Source organism: Lithobates pipiens, unplaced genomic scaffold, assembly GCF_037356315.1.
Source record: "Lithobates pipiens isolate NorthernLeopardFrog02 unplaced genomic scaffold, aLitPip1_a1.2 Scaffold_18, whole genome shotgun sequence".
NCBI classification, from domain to species: Eukaryota; Metazoa; Chordata; class Amphibia; order Anura; family Ranidae; genus Lithobates; species Lithobates pipiens.
In genome coordinates, this window is record NW_027507758.1 from 493,437,156 (window position 1) to 493,460,220 (window position 23,065).

The 23,065-nt window shown below is 41.5% G+C and overlaps 1 protein-coding gene across 1 annotated transcript in view; it reads right to left on the bottom strand.

Annotated features, from left to right (window-relative positions):
* LOC143988776 (alpha-1,4-N-acetylglucosaminyltransferase-like) overlaps positions 1–23,065 on the bottom strand; it is an 86,778-nt gene that overhangs the window by 44,075 nt on the left and 19,638 nt on the right. The window contains exon 2 of the mRNA XM_077488629.1: positions 12,561–13,060. Coding sequence (XP_077344755.1) covers positions 12,561–13,037 — 477 coding nt within the window. The 5' untranslated portion in view covers positions 13,038–13,060. The remainder of the gene's footprint in view (positions 1–12,560; positions 13,061–23,065) is intronic.

Genomic DNA, 23,065 nt, shown 5'->3' on the forward strand with positions numbered 1-23,065 from the left:
TTCTGAATGGTTTTAAAGGCATAAAGCCATTGTTTGTCAGTGAAGGTGGTTGTTAAATCCCCTTCCCATTTCCTGAGGGCTGATTGCTTGTTAAACATTCTTTTATCCTGGAAGATGTTGTAAAATAGTGAAATGCCTTTGGCATTATGATGCGAATTCAAGTAAAAACCCCAGGCCTTAGTGGGTAGGTGGGTGGTGGGTATCGGGCGCGACTTTAAATAGTGAGAGATACGAGTGCAGGAAAACCACGTGGTGTGCAGTAAGTCAAATTCCGACATAATTTGTACTGCCGATTTAGGTTCCTTGTTCTGGCATAAGTCCTGGATATAGCAGATATTCTTCGCCTTGAGTTGCGAAGTTTGTAGTGAAGGGAGTTTGGCATTCAGGTTTTCTATTGGTAAGTCATATGTTATTACAGTCGATTCCTTGCTATCCTGTTTTAGGAGGAATCGCCACGCTTGTAGCGACACCTGTATAGTGGGGGGCATACTCCTAGTGTCCCAAGGGTCCCATGAGTCATTGAATAGGAAGTCCATGAGATTATCTACAGGGAGCATAGAAGTTTCCATGTCTACCCACAGTGGGCTTTCTACGTGGTGGAACCAGTGCTTGAGTTGGTCAAGTCGTGTAGCCCACATGTAATCTCTGAGGTCCACACATCCGGCTCCCCCTATTGACTTGTGGGGCGTGAGAACGTGGCGAGGGCATCTAGCCTTTTTACCCCCCCCCCATGTGAATTTCCACATGCTTTTGGACAGCGCGTTAACATAGTGGAGAGGTATTGGAATTGGTAAGGAGCGAAACGCGTATAGTATTTGGGGCAGTATGGACATCTTGTAGGCCGCAATTCTGCCTAGCCATGATAGCTCCCTCCTTCCTATATCCGCAAGTTGGTGGTCTATTTTGGCCAATAAAGGTTTGAAGTTTGTATAAGCTAGGGTGGAGAGTGTATCAGTCAAGTCAGACCCAAGTAGGTATGCTTTTGATGGCCCAAGAGTATGGAAGGGTGGCTTGCAGGGTCTTTTTTGCTGTCGGGTGGACTCCCAAATCTAAGATCAGTGACTTAGTGTGGTTAACCTTATAGTAGGAGAATTCAGATAAGACTTTGTGGGCCTGCGGGAGAGAGTGTATAGGGTCAGTCAATAATAGGATAATGTCATCGGTAAATAGATTTATGTAAGCTATCCTTTAACATCTGTTTAAATAATTTGTTTTGAAATTTTTTAAACCAATGGCTGTGTGTATGAAACTCGCAGGTTTGACTCCAGTATGTGCATGCTGCTGGGTATGCCTTTTTTGGGTGTTATTATACATTCGTATACAGTATGTATGCTATCATTTTGCCTTTTTCCTTTTTCTCTTACTTATAGATTTTTTACTTTAAAACTATGGGACAACCTTTTTCTCCGTGTTAATTTATAAATCTTTATATTCTTGAACTTTTTGAATATGCAAATATGTATTTGCTAGAGTACAATGATGCCATACATATTGGCCATATGTTCAATTATATATCTTTTCTGTGAATGTGCTACCATGCTTTTTATATATATATATATATATACATATATATTTTTCTTGTCTTCATTTTGGCTACCTGTTCTGGACTGCATGCATTGTTGGGCCTCACCAAAGTGAATTTTATATTTTTTATCTTTATATAATCATGTTTTTCTGGATATTACGATGTATTCTCACAATACCTTATAACATGCTTATTAGATACGCAAGCTCCTGAAGAAGCGCACCCATGCACGTAACATGTAGATCAATTCTCTGAGTGACCTCTGAACACGACTCAACCTCTCCACGTATCCAAACAACCATTGGATCTATATCACTCTACATATTTCAAACCTTTGTGCTTGTTACATGTGGTATATATATATATATATATATATATATATATATATATATATATATATATATATATATATATATATATATTACATATATATATATTTATACATATATAGTGTATAAGAGGTGGTATGAGAGTCCTTGAGGTCACTCAATGATATATATTTTTGTGTTTGTGTAAAGTCAGTGTCTATCCTATTAAAACTTTAAATTTTTTACCTAATATGTGTGCCTATCAAGTCCATGTTTCTACTATAATGCTGCGTACACACGATCGAATTGTCTGGTGGACTAGGACCACAGTATGCCGGACAATTCGATCGTGTGTGGGCTCCAGCTGACTTTTTCATCGCAAAGTCCGGCGGACTTAGAAAGTAGTTTTGACTCAAAATTTGTCCGCCGGACTTGGCTTTCAGCGGACAATCCGATCATCAGTGTGCTAGTCCGGCGGACTAAGAATGACGCATGCTCTGAAGCAAGTACGAGAAGGAAGCTATTGGCTACTGGCTATTGAACTTCCTTTTTCTAGTCCCGTCGTACATGCTGTACGTCATCGCGTTAGAAATCGCCGGATTTTCGGAGTGTCCGTGTGGCCAAGTCCGTTCGTTATAAAGTCTGCCGGATTGTTTGCCGGACCAATTCCGCCACTAAATTCGATTGTGTGTACGTGGCATAATTCTTTCCAAATTGAGCAAACACTTGTTACATTCTGTCTAACCACACAGTGACAATCTGTCTAAAGTTATAACAGTAAAAAAATAAAAATAATAATAATTAAAAAAATAATAATTATATACAGTAAAACCTTGGATTGAGAGCATTTTGCAAGACAAGCAAAATGTTTTAGTACATTTTGACATTATATACAAGCAATGTCTTGATATACAAGTAGCACCTATAAGTGTAGCAATATGGTTACGTTTAATGAAGGTACAACATTTAGCAAGTTACATGATTGAGGATTAAAACAGGCACATCTAAGTATACAGGCATCCAGGGTAAAGCTGTCCACATCATCCCTTCCACGCTGCACTCCATGAGCGATTCAAGCCTCGCTTTCAAATTTATTTCAAATCGCTCTACTGAAGGGTAGTTTTCCTGGTCACAATTGCAGACTGATAGCAGTAAGAGCCGGCAGTGCAGAGGATGGTTTATGTGGACAGCTTTACCCCAGATGCTTGCATACTTAGATGTGCCTCTTTTAACCACCAACCATGTGAGTTTCTAAATGTTGTACTTTTATTAAATGTAACTATATTTCTACACTTAGAGGCACCTCTCTTCTCTTTTATACACTGTAGCTCCTGCTGGATTTTGCTTCTAATCCCCTTGTAGAGGCTGCCATTTGTGGATGGACATTTTATGGTTACACAGCTATAGTCTTTTTATATGGACTATAAACTGAAGGATTTATGAATAAATAGTTGTTGAATTAATCATCTGAGTTTCCATTATTTTATATGGGGAAATTTGATATACAAGTGTTTTGGATTACAAGCATTTAACTGGAGGACACGCTAGGCTTATCCCACACAACCTCGAACGTTACATGCACTCAACATATGAGGGCTCAGTTTTTTAGTGCTATTGTGCACTGCTGCGTTGACTTTTTACAACTTGGGAATCTATGTACCCTTAATACCTGACTGGTCTATTGTGTATCTCCAGTTTGAGACTATCTCTAATAATAAATGCCCTCCTAAGCCGCTCCACTCCATTGATTGGAGGGGTAGCCCTGTACACACCTTTTTCCAACCGGTGAGGCGTCTCTTTCACTGGACAGTGGATTTGAAGGGAGGCTTGCATATCCCCTGAGGGAGCTGCTGCGAAACATGTCGGGATAGATGACTGTAAGCCTTTTTCCCACCTTCTGTATTATGTGGACCGGTTTTCTATGCCACTTTGTAACTATGCAACGATTGCAAATGTGCAAATTTTAACAATTATTAATAAAATTAATTGGTTTACGTGTTGATTTTTCTTATTGCTGTACCTTTATACCAGCACTGTAAAAATCCCCTTTTTTCTTCTTATACTCCTTATTTATATTTTCAATTGGGATGAGGTGCTGTCCAAAAAGGTGCTGATGGAGGTTAGAGTCAAAAAAATATATATTATGTTTCCGGAACGAATTATGCTTGCAATCCAAAGTTTTATTGTATGTATATATAACATATATATAACTCACGGCAAGTTCCCTGTTCTTGGGGGTCCCAAAGGGTCTTTCTTGTTATATAAATGTCTCTGTTTTGCACCTGGTTTCGTTTCCCTAGTCTACCCGAACATAAAACATGCAAAAAAAATTATTTATATATATATATATATATATATATATATATATATATATATATATATATATATATATTTGTGTTTATGTTAGGGTAGACTAGGGAAACTAAACCAAGTGCAAAACAGAGACATTTATATAACAAGAAAGACCCTTTGGGACCCCCAAGAACAGGGAACTCGCTGTGAGTCTGAATGGGCTAATAAAACAAAAGAATGCACATTGCAATTTAGGACTGCTGTAAATTCTCAAAATGAAAATATTTTTGAATGCCCATAGGACAATGAATCTGCCTTCAACGTTAAAAACTGTAAAATAATTAGAATAGAGGACAGTGCTAATTTATTTGAAAATTTTTTTTTCATAATTTTCGTCAGCTGCATGTTTTCAGTGCTGAAAACTAAACAAAACTGAAATTTGAATTAAGTCAATTCACGAAAACCATGCCGAAAATCTATTCCGGTTTTCAGCAGCTAAGAAAAAACGAATTAAACTGTGAGGGAGGGACATTTACTAACTTTTTTTGGAGCTCCACGTGTCTGTCAAAGCCCCAGCCCCCTGACAAGCTGTATTGGCTGAGAGACACAGGTTCCCTCTGTCTGCCTGCTACCTGGGAGTTCTGGAACAATTCCCTGAAAACCACATGGTTGGCGTTTCCCCTCTCAGCAAGGTAGCAGTTCTCTGCCCTGTGCACTCTCTCACTCCATTTACTTCCCCATATTATTTGATTTTTACTCCAGGAGTATATCATGAGCTTAGAAATTCTAGAGGAATGTTTAAATTATGTTTAAATGTTTAAATTATGCATTACAATTTAACTGAACCCATTCAATTTTAGCCGACAAAAATGTACTGGAGATTTTAGTTGACTAAAGTATGACTAAAGCGAAAACAATTCAGATGACTAAAATACGACTAAAACTAAAATGGCATTATAGTCAAAAGACTATGAGTAAAACTAAATTGAAATTTGACTTCAAAAGTAGCACTGATAGGGGAGTATATAACAATCACAATAACATTTAAAAAGGTATTTAAGGGAACATTTTAAACAACACAGTACTGATATTTTCAAATGTCTATTTTGTATCTGTTCCCTTATTGACCAGTATGTGCAAAGGTACTCATGCTTTGTGCATTGAAACAAATATGCTTTCTATGTATGTATGTGTACATGTCTGAATTTGTCTAAGTTTGTGTAATATTGTATAATAATTTACAATAAAATTAGAATTAAGTAAAGAAATGCATTGCTAATTCTCCATGAAAGTAAAGTATTCTCTGCATTCAACAAGCTTCCAAGTACATGAAACGATAACCTGCTAATACCAATGTCCCACTAGTATTGTCTGATTGTCCTTATTGGACCCTTTTGAATTATCACCCTCCCTTGTGGGTGGATTTTTAACGTTAACTGATATAATAAATTGGTATATTTTTAAATAAATATTTCTTGAGTTCATTAGTTGAGTTTGTTGAGTTCCTATACCATACCATGAAAGTCTTCAATGCCTCAACTCAATTTGCTATACTTTATCTGAATTTATAGGATGTAGGTACTCTATTTTCTCTGCACATTTTTTGTAGCACCCAAAATCCCGGGTATAGGAGAAGGTTTACAAAATTGAACAAATTCCCCCACAAAGGGGATTTTAGGCAGCAAAACAATAAATGTATGACAACATAGTATAAAAGATTTCCAATGTTTATTAACATAAAAAAATAATATAGCACATGGGTAAAAACATGAGCTCCACTGAACAGTTGAAAAACTCAAAACAATAGCACAAAGACTGTATGGAAAATACAATAACAACAATGGATGTGCAAAAACAGACATGACTATTGCTAACACTGTACAAATACAACAGCAGTAAAGGTATAGGACTAACGCGTTTCAACCCACTCAAAGGGTCTTCTTCAGAGAAATGGTCTGTTATAAAACAAAAATGTAATAAATATATACATCAAGTATTGCTTGTTTATAATAGGGGTACCTAATATTCTAATATGGTTACCCGATGGTGCACGTCCAAAGAGATGAAAAGGGTAATTTCAGTGGAGTTCCCCTTAAAACGACCGCCTCAATTTCCCTCCACACATATAGAGTGTCCCCAGGTCCACAATGTTGCCAAGTGCCAAGAGAGGAAGTTGAGGTCCAGGGCCGTGGCTTACGAGAGATCACACTACTACCTCACCTCCCATAAACATAGGAAGTGGGTGCGGACGTTGGTGGCCGGACAGTGTGGCGGATCGCACCTGCAGCGGAATTCCATATAGGTATAGGGTTAAAGATATGCATTTAAAGTATAATAAGTGGATATCTGCAGGGCATGAATCTATTATCATACCACTAATCTGTATGTGTATGTGTGAATAATACCCACACCCAGATGTTTTAAATATATATATATTTATAAAAGAAAAGAAAGATAGCTCGCGGTCCCAAGTGTTTGAGGTTGATGTCACCAAGAAAAAAAAAGGGGGGGGAGGGGGCCACCAAGCCAAGTGGGACAATGTGAAAAAATAATTGGGTGAAAATGCAAATGAAAAAACAACATGAGTGTGATGGTGACTACAAGAAGAAAACCAAAAAAAAAAGGAGGAAAGAGAAAAGGGTTGAAAAAAGTAAAAAAATTAAAAATAAATAAAATGTGACATATGAGTGAACACTAGAACAATAGCAAAGGATATATGCAAGTGAAAAAGAATGTGTATGCCGTGGTGAAAAGATCATGTGCGAGTGTGAATGTAGCAAAGTGCATGATGAATGGAATAATAACCAAATAAGAGTGAATGTACAGTGGTGAGATTCACCTGAGACAATAAAGTGATAGTGCTAAGAAGTGAGGGGCTGATGAGCAAGAACCATGGTGAACATGCACACCTCATAAGGCGAACAAAATCCTTTACAGAGATCAAGGATATTACCTGAATGAGTAATATTAAGAAAGGGCTCCCAAAGAAGGGAAGAGGGGACTGTGAAAAAGGACCTAGCCCGGGATAGGTAACGAACACAGTCACTGACTCTTATGTAGAGTCGCCCAATCTATAAATAAATAAATAGATAAGTTAGAATATTACTATACAAGACTTCCAAGGTAATATGTAAATAAAGTGACAAAGAAGTAAGTTTAATCAGGGGGATTAGCCATACATACCGACCGAGAGCTGAGAGTTCATATGTCCTTCCTCATGTGAAGAGAGCAATAGGTAGTCCCTTCCTATATGGGAGGTATTTATACTAAACCCTGAAATCCTGCACAGGTGTCCTCCACCTACCTCACAGCCGGTTTCCGCCCTATTCCGCATGGTCGCCTGATAGGCTGGCCGCGTGTGGCCTCCCCGGCGTCCCGGAAGGACGCGAACTGCCCAAAATTACGTCATCGCCACAACTGCGTGACGTCAGCACGTCGTGCGCACCCGCGGATCGCGAATGCACGCGAGGCCTGAGTCCAGAGATGTCCTAGGATGCCGCCGGCAAGTGTGTAAATGTCCCCCGAGGGTGAGCGCTATAAACCCGCACACACTGCATCAGGGGACAGACGGAGGGGCTCATACCGATATGACCCCTTGCCGGGAAGTCACGGCGAAGGGCCCGCCTCCCCCAGCAAGCGGCGGCGGGACCATAGTGATAGGGAACAGTGACGTCCAAGGGGGCATGTTGGTATCAACTCTGTGGCAGACTGCACCAATCTGCTCCCAGAATGCCTGGGAAAGATGAGTGAGGAAGGGTGGTGTGGCGGAGGGGGGAAAAGAAAAAAAGGGGGGAGGGGAGGCATTAAGCGAAAACATGAGCGGCATGCCACAGCATAACAACACATTAACACAAATTCATTTCACCAATTAATACTATTAATACTATTAATACAAATTTTACGCTCTAATAGATGCATCATTCGAGAAAGGCGGCATTACAAAAGACCAATATGCCTTTATTAGGACCAAATACCCTAGGGAAGCCACTTTTTACAGTTTACCTAAGATCCACAAGTGTCAATCCCGACCTCCAGGCCGACCGATCGTTTCAGGGAAGGGAGGAATAGCTGAAAACCTCAGCAAAGTCATCGATTCATTATTACAACCATTTGTCGTTTGTATGCCGTCCTTTGTAAAGGATACCATACATTTACTACAAACGATTGAAAATTGGACCTTGTCAGACAACTCGATTCTGGTCGCCATTGATGTGGAAGCACTCTACAATTCGATCCCCCATACCAAGGGGATCGAGGTAGTACAGTGCCTGCTCCAACAGAGCGACAGATATGAGCATGAAGTGAATGAGTTCATAGTGGACGGTCTGGACTACATTCTGCATCATAATTTCTTTGCATTTAACAATTCCCACTACCTCCAGGTGCAGGGTGTGGCCATGGGAACTTGTTTTTTCCCCCGGCCTATGTCAATCTGTACCTGGGGGAGTGGGAGAAGTCCCTCCTGGATGACGGGGATCTCATTGAGTATACACGCCACATCTCCATGTGGCAGCGGTACATCGACGATGTCCTCATCATCTGGGAGGGGTCTGAAGCATCTCTGTTGGAGTTCAAATCTCGTATTAATACAAATAAGTATAATTTGAAGTTTACCATGACTTATGACCCTCAAAGTAACAAGTTTCTAGATGTTCTTATAGGCTGTACCCCAGAGAATCAAATCTTCACCTCCTTGTACCGCAAAAGCACCGCAGGCAATACGGTACTGCATGGAGAGTTTTCATCCCATTCCTCTAAAACGGCTATACCCTTATGGACTATATCTACGCCTTCGTAGAAATTGCTTGAATGATTTCCTCTTCACAAAGAGGCTTATAAATTACAGACTAGATTCCTTGCACAGGGCTACAGTCGCTCATGTTTACGTAGAGCATATAACAAAGTTGCGGCACAGCCTCTCCGGGATCTTCTGTTTGCTAAGACGGAGCGGGGTGACCTGGCTTGGATCGAAACAACATAATATCATTCAGAAACACTGGTCTATCCTAAAGGATGACCCTAAGGTTGGATGTTTTATCTCATCATGCCCTTCTATTACTTACAAATGGGCCTCTTCATTACACGATAGATTGGTCCAGAGTGAATATAAAAATGAAATTTCCTGTGGTCACTGCACTTGTTGTAAATATATCAGACGTGATAAGGTGTTTCACCTACCGAATGGGGTAACCTTTCGGCCTACCCATTTTGTTAATTGCCAAACACGGGGTGTTGTATACCTCATGGAGTGTGAGTGTGGGGCATACTATGTTGGTAAAACCAAACAAGAGTTCCATCGACGGATGTCCAAACATGTTTATAGCATGGAAATCGGTAATCATTACTTGCCTATAGGACGACATGTTGTGAAGGTACACGATTATAGAATGCCCAACATTTCATTCACTGCCCTGGATCGAATACATATTCCAGAGCGGGGGTGGGGGGGTGAATGGAATAAGACACTACTCCAACACGAGCAAAGGTGGATACATAAATTGGATGCCACCTCTTTTCCAGGACTCAATGAGTCGGTCTCTTTTGCCCCTTTCTTAAAGGGGTTTACCTCTGGAAGGACGCAGTAGAGACCACCCGCTGGGTTTGATTTGGTTGTTTTTCTTTCCTTCTTTCTTCTCTTCTCTCTTTTCTCCTCTCTTCCTTTTTCTTCCCACCCCTGACCGTCTCTCTATCAGTGCCTCCCTGCCATGCCTTTTTGACTTACCTGAAACAGTTTAGCCGTTACTGCTACATTTGGGTCTTGTATATAGAGTCCCTTACGGTTAACTCTTCAAGAGTATTACCAACTTTTATGTTACATATTCATTGTGGCTCTGTCTCATGTACAACATATATCATATGTAAATAAATGTATAATATATATATGAATTGACTTGATGAAAATTGAATAATATAGTATTAATTGGTGAAATGAATTTGCGTTAATGTGTTGTTATGCTGTGACACGCCGCTCATGTTTTCTCTTAATGCCTCCCCCCTTTTTTTTTTCACCCTCCCCCCTCCCTCCTCCACACCACCCTTCCTCACTCATCTTTCCCGGGCATTCTGGGCGTAGATTGGTGTGGTCTGCCACAGCGTTGATACCAACATGCCCCCTTGGACGTCACCATTCCCTATCACTATAGTCCCGCCGCCGCTTGCTGGGGGAGGCGGGCCCTTTGCCATGACTTCCCGGAAAGGGGGGAGGGGTCATATCGGTATGAGCCCCTCCATCTGTCCCCTGATGCGGTGTGTGCAGGTTTATACCGCTCACCCTCGGGGGACATTTACCCACTTGCCAGCGGCATCCTAGGACATCTCTGGACTCAGGCCTCGCGCGCATTCGCGATCCGCGGGTGCGTGCAACGTCATTTCGGGGCCGTTCGCCTCCTTCCGGGATGCTGGGGAGGCCACACGCGGCCAGCCTATCAGGCGACCATGCGGAATAGGGCGGTAACCGGCTGTGAGGTAGGTGGTGGACACCTGTGCAGGATTTCAGGGTTTAGTATAAATAACTCCCATATAGGAAGGGACTACCTATTGCTCTCTTCACATGAGGAAGGACATATGAACTCTCAGCTCTCGGTCGGTATGTATGGCTAATCCCCCTGATTGAACTTACTTCTTTGTCACTTTATTTACATATTACCTTGGAAGTCTTGTATAGTAATATCCTGACTTATCTATTTATTTATTTATAGATTGGGCGACTCTACATAAGAGTCAGTGACTGTGTTCGTTACCTATCCCGGGCTAGGTCCTTTTTCACAGTCCCCTCTTCCCTTCTTTGGGAGCCCTTTCTTAATATTACTCATTCAGGTAATATCCTTGATCTCTGTAAAGGATTTTTTTGCCTTATGAGGTGTGCATGTTCACCATGGATCTTGCTCATCAGCCCCTCACTTCTTAGCACTATCACTTTCTTGTTTCAGGTGAATCTCACCACTATACATTCACTCTTATTTGGTTATTATTGCATTCATTATGCACTTTGCTACATTCACACTCGCACATGACCTTTTCACCACGGCATACACATTCTTTTTCACTTGCATATATCCTTTGCTATTGTTCTAGTGTTCACTCATATGTCACATTTTATTTATTTTAATTTTTTTTACTTTTTTCAACCCTTTTCTCTTTCCTCCTTTTTTTTATTTTTTATTGTAGTCACCATCACACTCATGTTTTTTCACTTGTTTTTTCACTTGCATTTTCACCCAATTATTTTTTCACATTGTCTCACTTGGCTTGGTGCCCCCCCCCCTTTTTTTTCTTTTCTTGGTGACATCAACCTCAAACACTTGGGACCACGAGCTATCTTTCTTTTCTTTTTTATATATATATATATATATATATATATATATATATATATATATATATATATATATATATTTAAAACATCTGGGTGTGGGTATTATTCACACATACAGATTAGTGGTATGATAATAGATTCATGCCCTGCAGATATCCACTTATTATACTTTAAGTGCATATCTTTAACCCTATACCTATATGGAATTCCACTGCAGGTGCGATCCGCCACACTGTCCGGCCGCCAACTTCCGCACCCACTCCCTATGTTTATGGGGGGTGGGGTAGTAGTGTGACCTCTCGTAAGCCACGACGCTGGACCTCAACTTCCTCTCTTGGCACTTGGCGACATTGTGGACCTGGGGACACTCTATATGTGTGGAGGGAAATTGAGGCGGTCGTTTTAAGGGGGAACTCCACTGAAATTACCCTTTTCATCTCTTTGGACGTGCATCATCGGGTAACCATATTAGAATATTAGGTACCCCTATTATAAACAAGCAATACTTGATGTATATATTTATTACATTTTTGTTTTATAACAGACTATTTCTCTGAAGAAGACCCTTTGAGTGGGTTGAAACGCGTATACCTTCACTGTTGTTGTATTTGTACAGTGTTAGCAATGGATGTGCAATAACAGACACTCGTGTCTGTTTTTGCACATCCATTGTTGCTATTGTATTTTCCATACAGTCTTTGTGCTATTGTTTTGAGTTTTTCAACTGTTCAGTGGAGCTCATGTTTTTACCCATGCGCTATATTATTTTTTTATGTTAATAAACATTGGAAATCTTTTATACTATGTTGTCATACATTTATTGTTTTGCTGCCTAAAAACCCCTTTGTGGGGAAATCTGTTCAATTTTTTATGTTTGTTTGGGGTGAGCAGCACTCTCCAAGCCCCTTCGGGCAGTGTGTTCTTTTTTAGTGTTATAGGAGAAGGTTTACATCCACTTTAAACTGTTAGACAGGACCAGTTTGGTTGTTTTGCAGGCTGGTCGGTCAGTGTGCTGGGAAATCGTTTGTTTGTGAGAGCAAAGGGAAACTGCTCTGTAATGTGTAGTTCTAATGAACTAGAGCTTCTATTTGTATTTTAGTCTTTGAAGTCTTCTAAATCTTACCTTCTTATACCAGTTGAAAAGAGGAGTATTGTTGAAAATATCTTCCATTATAAGAGGAAAGATGTGAATATTATCCAGAGATAAAAGGCTTGGGTAATGGCTGAGAACTTTCTCCCGATCTTCTGCGTCTGTATGGTTTAATCCTTTCATGAAAACCACAACTGACCTGTCGGGGTAGACTTGAGCTGCTGACTCAATTGCACATAAAACCAAGGATGGGAGTTGTAGCCTTTCACTGGTCTCTAGAAATATGATGTTGTTTCCACCACTCAGGATATCTTCTGCTGTGAATTTGGAATGTTTAGTTGTCCCCACGGTCATGGCACCATCTGACTGGTTTACAGTCCCATGTCCCATGTTTTCTATAAAGATGTAGGAAAAGTAGGAAATGTTGCTGCCCTTGTATGTGACCTTATACAGAAATCCAGCAGCTGCCATGAATAGCATTACTAAAAATATCCTTAAGGTTTTTATCATTGTTACTGTATTTACATATAAATCTGAAAGAGAAAAAAATTCAACGCAAACATGAAAAACAATAACAATAATAAATAAACAGCTTTGCTATCATTTTTTTTTTAACATAGATATTATGAGTTTAATGGTGCCTATATTATTGCCAATATTAAATTAAAATTAACTAATGAATGCATTAATTAATAATACATTTTAAATATTAAATTAATTAAATTAGATTAAAGTACAATAGTTATTTTATGTCACTTAATCATCAAGGCCTGTCATGTAAACACTTAAACAGTATCTCCACTTTCATGGGGGAAAAAAATAGCTAATAAAAAATGAATAATATAGCGTATACAATTGCGACATGAGTCATATTGTAATTGAATGTTATTAAAAATGACCTTTCCTTTTCAAGCTGCAGCCACAGTAATTTTCACAGAATGCATTCCAATATGACTACCTGGTGGTGTTCTTTACACAGAGTGTGTACTGACCACCCCCAGAAACATAATTTCCTGCTTGTGTGATTGGCTCACCAATTTTCCCAGAAGTCTGCCTAAGATACAAGTCAGATTTCAGGCATCCCCTGCAACAAAAATGTCATTTTTTGGTGACACACTCCCAGTAGGAACACATTTAAAAGGTATGCAGGCCCAGCAGCTTTCTGTATTAGTGCCCTGCAGGTGCACATCTGATAGATAATTATGAAACAACCCACACATTAGACCCACTCATCACTGAGGCTCAGAGGAACATACAGTTCACTTCAGAATAACAAAAGGTAGGAATCTGCAACAAAAGTTAGTTAGAATCCTTGTAATATACATAGATCATCCAGAGGGGTATGTTTTTTTCCCCAACAAAAGTGGAGTTACTCTTTAAATACAAAAAAGTGTATAATAACTACTACATGACCACATTCTGTACATTTGGGAATATCTAAATCCAAACGTAAATACGGTATGTAAGATACTATGACTTATTAGTTCTTAGATGCAGTATTTTTCTTTTTTTCAGGGTATTTCTCCTATTTTCACCTGGCGATCCTGCAAGTATCATACTTCCTGCTCTAGGAGGACAACACACAATCACTGTTCTGTGTCTATGGGGGAGCAGTACTCACACCCTAGGATAGGAAGTGTTTTAGGACTACAGAACTCTTCCCTCTGTGTTACATAGTTACGTAGTAAGTGAGGTTGAAAGAAGACACAAATCCATCAAGTCCAACCTATGTGTGTGATTATTTGTCAGTATTACATTGTATATCCCTGAATGTTACGGTCGATCAGGTGCTTATCTAATAGTTCCTCCCCCACTGAGACCACCGGCTGTGGAAGGAAATTCCATATCCTTGCCACCAGGGCCATTACTAGGTCTACAAATGATCTGGGGCTAGAGCCCATGGCAGCGTAGTTTAAGGTTAAACCTCTTTTCTTCTAATTTTAATGAGTGGCCATGAGTCTTGTTAAACTCCCTTCTGCAAAAAAAGTTTTATCCCTTTTGTGGGGTCACCAGTATGGTATTTGTATATTGAAATCATATCTCCTTTTAAGCGTCTATTCACCAGAGAGAATAAGTTCAGTGCTCACAACCTTTCCTCATAACTAATATCCTCCAGACACTTTATTAGCTTTGTTGCTTTTCTTTGTACTCACTCCATTTCCAGTACATCCTTCCTGAGGACTGGTGCCCAGAACTGGACAGCATACTCTATATGCGGCCAGACCAGAGTCTTGTAGAGTCGGAGAATTATAATTTGATCTCTAGAGTTGATCCCCTTTTTAATGCATGCCAATATTCTGTTTCCTTTGTTAGCAGCAGCTTGGCATTGCATGTCATTGGTGAGCCTATCATCTACTGGGACACCCAGGTTCTTTTCCATCCTAGATTCCCTCAGAGGTTCTCCCCCCAGTGTGTAGATTGCATTCATATTTTTGCCACCCAAATGCATTATTTCAAATTTTTCTACATTGAACCTCATTTGCCATGTAGTTGCCCACCCCTTTAAATTGTTCAGAGCTTTTTGCAAGGTTTCCACATCCTGCGGAGAAGTTATTGCCCTGCTGAGCTTAGTATTGTCTGCAAATATAGAGATTGAACTGTTTATCTCATCCTCCAGGTCGTTTATGAACAAATTAAATAGGATTGGCCATGGCACAGAATCCTGGGGGACCCCACTACCCACTCTTGAACATTCCGAGTACTCCCCATTTATCACCACCCTCTGAACTCGCCCTTGTAGCCAGTTTTCAATCCATGTACTTACCCTATGGTCCATGCCAACGGACCTTATTTTGTACAGTAAACGTTTATGGGGAACTGTGTCAAATGCTTTTAAATCCAGATACACCATGTCTATGGGCCTTCCTTTATCTAGATGGCAAATCACCTCCTCATAGAAGGTTAATAGATTAGTTTGGCAAGTACGATTCTTCATGAATCCATGCTGATTACTGCTAATGATACTGTTCCCATTACTAAAATCTTGTATATAGTCCCATATCATCCCCTCCAAGAGTTTACATACTATTGATGTTAGGCTAACTGCTATGTAATTCCCAGGGATGTATTTTGGGCCCTTTTTAAATATTGGTGCTACATTGCCTTTTCTCCAATTGGCTGGTATCATTCCAGTCAGTAGATTGTCAGTAAAAATTAGGAACAATGGCCTGGTAATTACTTGACTGAGTTCCCTAAGTACCCTTGGGTGCAAGCCATCCGGTCCCAGTGATTTATTAATGTTAAGTTTCCCAAGTGTAATTTTAATTCTGTCCTCTGTTAACCATGGAGGTGCTTCCCGTGATGTGTCATGAGGATGAACACTGCAGTTTTGGTTACTGAAGTTCCTCCGATTCCCTTGTGAAGACAGAGGAGAAGAATAAATTCAATACCTTTGCCATCTCGTCATCCTTTGTAACCAGATGTCCTTCCTAATTCTTTATGGGGCCATATTGTCTGCCCTCCTTTTTTTTACTGTTTACATACTTAAAGAATTTCTTGGGATTTTGTTTGCTCTCCTCTGCTATGTGTCATTCATGTTCTATCGTAACCGTCCTTATTGCACCCTTATATTTATTTTTTGCATTCTTTATAAAGTCTGAATGCTGATGATGATCCCTCAACCTTGTATTTTTTGAAGGCCTTCTCCTTTGCTTTTATATGCATTTTTACATTGGAGTTAAGTCATCCAGGAATTTTGTTCGCTCTTTTAAATTTATTACCCAATAAGATGCACTGGCTAATGCCCTTATTTAAAATGCTCTTAAAGCAAATCTCTCCTCCGTGTTCTTTGTTCCTAAGATTTTATCCCAATTTATGCCTTCTAGCAAGGTTCATAGAAAATTGGCTCTTTTGAACTTCAATGTCTTTGTATTCCCCTTATGTTTCCTATTTGTGTGATTTATACTGAAGCCAATTGACCTGTGATCGCTGTTGCCTAAATTGCCTTGTATTTTCACATCCGTGATCAGGTCTGTATTGTTGATAATCAGTAGATACAGTAACGCTTTTTTTCTAGTTGGTGTGTCTACCATCTGACCCATAAAATTGTCCTGCAAGACGTTTAGGAACTGGCGAGCCTTAGATGAATGTGCGGTTTCCTCTGCCTAGTCTATGCCTCCACACCCGCCGAACATTGCACCTATTAAATTTAATGAGGATTTCAGAACTACGTGCACTCGCATACCACTTGCAGACCTACGTGCACCCGCAGACCTACGTGCATTTGCAGAACTACGTGCAATCGCAGACCACTCGAAGACCTGCGTGCACTCGCAGAACTATGTGCACTACGTGTTATGAAGATGAGTAGAGCATGAGTTGTGTTGTAGTTCCCAGAAGTGAACTGATCAAGGCTAATAACACTGCTTAAATTAAGACTACAGTGTGCACAAAGCACAGGGCAGTACAGGACTTATGGACATTTTTTTTTTGTGCACAGCATTTTAGTGGTATATTTAACATACCAAAAGGGTAGAGATAGGAGATAGTTTTAGGATTTATGTATACAGTTCTCTGGCAAATTTTCAGCTCCCCATGTTATGAAAACCTTTATTTATGGTGTAGCTGGGTTCTAAGAATGCACAGCATACAAATTTCTTGAAGATGGCACCATTCTTGCTTTGCACAGAGAAAGAGGACCAATGTAATCCAAAGTGTATGCAAATATATAAATTAAAAAATATTTGATTCAAAACTGTTTTGTCAGCTTATATTAAAAACATCTCCATAGCATTTAGAACTAGCTATAATCACAAGAGTGCATCTCCTTAAGACCTATACACATGGGCCAGATGCCGGGCGACATCAGCCAGTTCAATAAAAACCGGCTGACATTTGGCCTGTGTGTATGGCAGCCGGTCCCACAGAAACCAGAAAACCAGCAGCTGACCAGCTCCAAATCAGCCGTCCCCTGTCAGAACACAACAGACCAGTGGGGGAGATCGCTGTACTAACATTGGATCATTAGTTCAGTGGCTCTGACTGGAGCTGACCCGTTGGGTTGAATGGAAAAAAAACTCACAACGTGTACCAAGCTTAAGTAATTTTACTTAAAAGGGAAGTCATGCGTTTTGCACTCCTGTGACCCACTTTCAGCAGAGAGCGGGCTGAAGTTCACTCTCTGCTGACGTCACAGAAGTTGGTCCATCACGACAATGAAGTCTGGATCCGCTAGGTCGCTGGACTGACACCGACTCAGGCTCTCAGAGAGCCGCTGAGAGCTTGACCCGGCTGCTCCACCCCCTCCACAGCCCAGCTTTCCAGTGAGTGAGGAGGGAGCATAGCAGAGAGCTGCTGACTGACAGTCAGCAGCTCTCCGCTCTGGGAGCTGTCAGAACTGAGTGATAGGTATTATTCAATCGCTTGGTTCTCAGTGCAGAGGCGCCGGGGGACAGATGCAGCATCAAACTGATGCTGCATCTACCGAGGTAAGTATGAATCTGCAAAAAAGTGCAAACCCATACTTCTCTTTTAAGTAAGCAGTTTGGTAAGGGTCTGAAAACTTCAAAGGAACTTTGGGAAAGCAGAAGCCATTCTGTTGACAATTACTCAGTAGATAACTAGATCTAAGTGTGGCTTTTGATATAATTTCTCATAACATCCTCCTATTAGATTAGCCTCCACTGGATTCACTGACACACCCCTGAACTGGTTTAAGTCTTATCTCTCTGGCCATACTAAATTCATCAAACTCAAATCCTTTAAATCTCAACCATATCTACTTTCTACTGTGTGCCCCAGGGTTTTGTCATGGGGACCCTTCTGTTCATAATCTGTCTTGGCAGTTTGCTATGAGTCCTTTAATAAAAAAATTAAAATGTCTAAAATTAGATTGGGGAGTTTCTTAAGGCGTATAGTCCCAAAGCCCTTTTAGAAGTAGACACCCAAGCGTTGGAAGCCCCATTATCCCATGAGGAGTTTATAGCTGCACTGAAGGCTACAAAGCCGGGTAAGAGTCCGGGCCCAGACGGATTCACGGCGTTATATTATAAGACATTTGCGGAAATCCTGTCACCTAGATTCCTCTGAGCGTTCAACTCTCTTTCCACTAGTCCCTGCGAATCGGAAAGGTTATTGGAAGCTTATGTGGCAGTCATTCCCAAAGAGGGGAAGGATTACACTAATGTAGCAAGCTATCGCCCAAATTCACTTTTAAACGCTGACGTAAAAATCTACGCTAGGGTCTTGGCATCCCGCCTAGCTCGCCATGTACCTACATGGATAGGCTTGGACCAAGTGGGCTTTGTCCCTGGTCGTGAGGCCAGGGACAACACCATTAAAGCGCTGAATTTAAACCACTGGCTCACCTCTTCCTCACATGCGGGCTTTTTTCTATGATTGGATGCGGAGAAGGCGTTCGACAGGCTGGCCTGGGACTACATGGACGCGGTTTTGAGCTCAATAGGCCTGGGACCCGGTATGAGGACCCGAATTATGTCCCTGTATGCCAATCCCAGAGCGCGGGTCAAGGTTAACGGCCGCCTGTCGGACGCCTTCTCCATCCACAATGGCACCAGACAGGGGTGCCCATTATCCCCCCTCCTATATATCGTCTCGCTTGAGCCCCTCTTACGTTGTATACGAGCCAACCCAGACATCAGGGGTATTCGGGTACAAGACCATGAATATAAGATAGCCGCTTTTGCGGACGATATCCTCTTCTTCCTCTCTTCACCCTTGACTTCCCTGCCCAACCTTTTGAAGGTACTTGACCAATTTCGCTCCATTTCAAATTTAAAAATCAATTACACTAAATCATTCGCACTAAACATCTCCCTTCCTGTGGAGCTGATGACTCAATGCCAGCATACCTTCCCCTTTCAGTGGAAACAAGATGCGATTCAGTATTTAGGCATTCAATTACCGGCTGATCTGTCACAATTGTATAACAGGAACTTCCTGACTGAAATTCAACACATGAAGCAAGATATACAAAAATGGGACAAGTCCAATATTTCATGGTTTGGAAGAGCGTCTATCCTTAAAATGTCCATTCTCCCACGCTTTTTATATAAAATTCAGACCTTACCTATACACTTGCCTGCCTTATTCTTTGGCTTGTACAAGTCAACATGTAGGGCCTTCTTGTGGCATGGCAGGCCTGCACGTATCAGTTGGGATAAAATGATACTAACAAAAGACAAAGGAGGCATAGGTTTACCTGACCTACAACGCTACTATTGGGCGGCGCATCTTGCGCGAATTGTCGACTGAAATGTGCACACAAGATGTAAAGCTTGGGTAGATCTAGAGAGACGGGTGATACACCCAGAATTACAATATCTACCGTGGCTGGCCAAGGAGCACATACCAGCCAAGGTATGGGCTCATCCACTTACTGGACCGACCTTGACCACCTTTGACAGGACCTGCAACAAATTTGACATTTCGGCGAAGGTCTGCCCTATTACTCTGATTCGCTACAACCCAGACTTTCCACCGGGCTTATCAGAGACTTTTTTAGAGGCAGAATGGCCACACGACCAAATGTTGGCCAAACACTTTTTTCATAGGGGCCGATTCCTAACGCAATCTGCCCTGGCGAACCTCTCCCGCACGGGCTCTTTCCCGTTCTGGCCCTATATCCAATTAAGGCATCTCCTTGACCACTCCACACGTAGAAGAGGGTTTGGCAGAAATCCAACAGTACTGGAGTCTCTCTGTGCAAGCGCTTCCCCCCAGAAACACATTATTTCCATCCTCTACGGACCCTCCAGGGGAAAACGCCGGCGAGTTTGGCGGCGGAGCGTGCATACTGGGAGGAGGCTCTTGGGGTCGAAATAGGAGATAGGGACTGGGATAAGATTAACTTTTATTTACACAAGGGGTCCTTAAACGTCTCGGTACAAGAGAATGGGTACAAAGTGAGAACACGCTGGTATAGAACACCGGAGGTGCTCCATAGATTTGCTCCGGATGTACCAAAAGAGTGCTGGCGTTGTAGTGCAGAGACGGGCACGTTCCTTCATATATGGTGGAGCTGCCCCTCTCTATTACCATACTGGCGAAGCGTTCATGAGGTGGTGACGAGAGTATCTACCTTTCCTTTAGATTTCTCTCCCACGCAATATCTTCTACACCTGTCTGAGATTCCCCCAAAAAAATATCACAGATTGCTTGCGTTACATATGATCAATGCGGCTAGAATGTGTGTACCGATCCATTGGCGAGCGGCTTCTGTGCCGACCTTAACTGAGTGGTTTCATCGCATCAATAGGATGGTGGAAATGGAGGAACTGATTCATACTTCACTTGATAAGACTGCCTTGTATGCTGCAATCTGGGGCGACTGGTTATCCTTTAAGGCCTCTCAGATGTACCAAGATACCATGGAATTGTCCACCTCAAGCAGTAGGTTGACCCCGTAAAGAGCCTTGCTGGATGAAAGCGAACCCCAGTTTACCATTTTACTGTGAGACTGCTGTCAACTGTGAGCTTAGGGGAGGGCAGCTGGTGAAGTTCTCACCCCCTCCCCCCCCCCCTCTTTTTCTTTCATCCCCTCTTAGGAGAACTCATTCTGGATGTCTCTCCACCCGTGTTTCTTTATGCAACATGATATACTCTTCCCCCCCTTCCCCCCCTGCTCCCCTCTTTCTTCTATGTCTTCTTCTCTCCCTTCAACTACCTCGAGTCTTCCGCTGTTCCATTTCTCCTAGGGAGTTCCCCCCCCCCCCTTTTTATTTTATTTTATTCCTCATCTTAATATTATTTATTTTTTATTAGTTTATGAAGTGGTTAGTGTTCAACTCAGAACCTGACTAGGATTGGGTCGTCAGAGGTTCTCGGGCCTGAGGCTCAAGTACTTGAAGCCAAATTCACTATATCCTTCCCTTTAGACATATTGTATTTGTTCTACTTTTGTTGATGTATACATGAGTCATGGGCACGACCCAGAATAGTTGCCAATTTGTTTATATGGAAAAAACCATTGGCAGTGTTTGTTCTTTTTGTGTACTTCTCCTTAATTTCAATAAAATGTTTATGAGAAAAAAAAAATGTCTAAAATTAATTAACAATCATGTTGCCTAACAACGCAAATCCTCATTATTCATGGGAACGATGACCACTGAAACAAACACACATGGGCCCATGCTCCCCATTGGTTTCTGGACACTCCACCAGCCGAATACCAGTTCCCCCTTTCCCCCTTTGACACCTGAAATTGTCAATAAAGGGTAGAGATGGTTGCTGATGTCATTGACCAAATATGGCCCTGTCCACCCCCACCCCTTTTCTTACACTTCATCTATCAGTGGGAAATCCTGGCCGACAGCTGAATTGGTGGGGAGGATTAGTCATGAATGTGAGGAGGCCAGGGGTCATTGGCTCCCTAACAACCAGGTGCGCTGTGTAATTTTACATTTAGAAGTGGCATATGGCCAATTACCTTTAGTTTCCCTGTTCAGCCAAACTCCAAATTTGAGCTGAACCTGGTAAACAAGACACATCTATAGGTGTCTGTTACATTCATATTGAAGGTGTAGACACTGCAGGGATTTCCAAGCCTGAAAAATGCTTTCTCTTGGAGTATGGAGTCCCACCAAGCTTGAACATTTACTTTAATTTGAACAAAAAGTACTTTAATTTACTTTTATCTTTTCAATCTTAAATGTTTGCACCTGTTGAAACATTATGTTCTATTTATTAGTCTGTGAAACAAATTTTTAACACTGTATGCCCATGGTTATAATACCATCAGGATATGAATTTAATCCAAAGTGAGCAAACAAGGCTGATAAGCCATTTTGATATCAGTTATTTCCTTTTAATGGTTCTCATTAATGAATTATACAATGTTTTGGTTTAACAAGAGTTCAAAGGAATCCTAATTACCATAGGCTTGCGCACGGGGTGTGCCTGGGCCCACCCTAATCCCTGGTGCGCATTAGCATTACATCCACTGGCAGAGCTTTAGGGTTAACAAGGGCCTGTGCAGCCTCCCTGTTACATCAGGTTTTGTGGGGGTTGACTGCAAGAACCGATTTGCAATATGGCTGTCCATGCAGTAGCTAAAAGCCGGCTTCTCCTCTTTTCCCTCCTGCAGCTTTCAGCTGCTGCATGGAGAGCCATACAGGTGATCAGTTCTGGTAAATGTCATCCTGCCACACTGATCACCCCCTCCTGGGATTCCCCTCTGTTGCCTAGGCCTCCATCCCATGTGCCTCTCCCCCACAGCTCTGCTGGCTTCTCTCGTCATCTCCTCTCTCGCTAGCTGCTGCAGATACACAGGGGGATCTTCAGGATGGAGAGCATGTAAGGGGGTGATAAATATGTCATAGAATGTTATATGAAATGTGTTTCCTCTGTACCTTTCTCAGTTTCAAAAGTGAGACTTTAGGGAAATATTTAGACCCCTGCTATTTCACCATCAAAATGGGACAAGGTGATTTGGGGGGCTATTCCAAAGCATCCTCCCCACCTGCACCTGAAGGGCCTGGTATGGATTTTGGGGGGACCCCCACGCAATTTTTTTTTTTTAATTTTGGTTCAGGGTTCTCCTTAATATTCATACCGGACCCAAAGGGCCTGGCAATGAACTG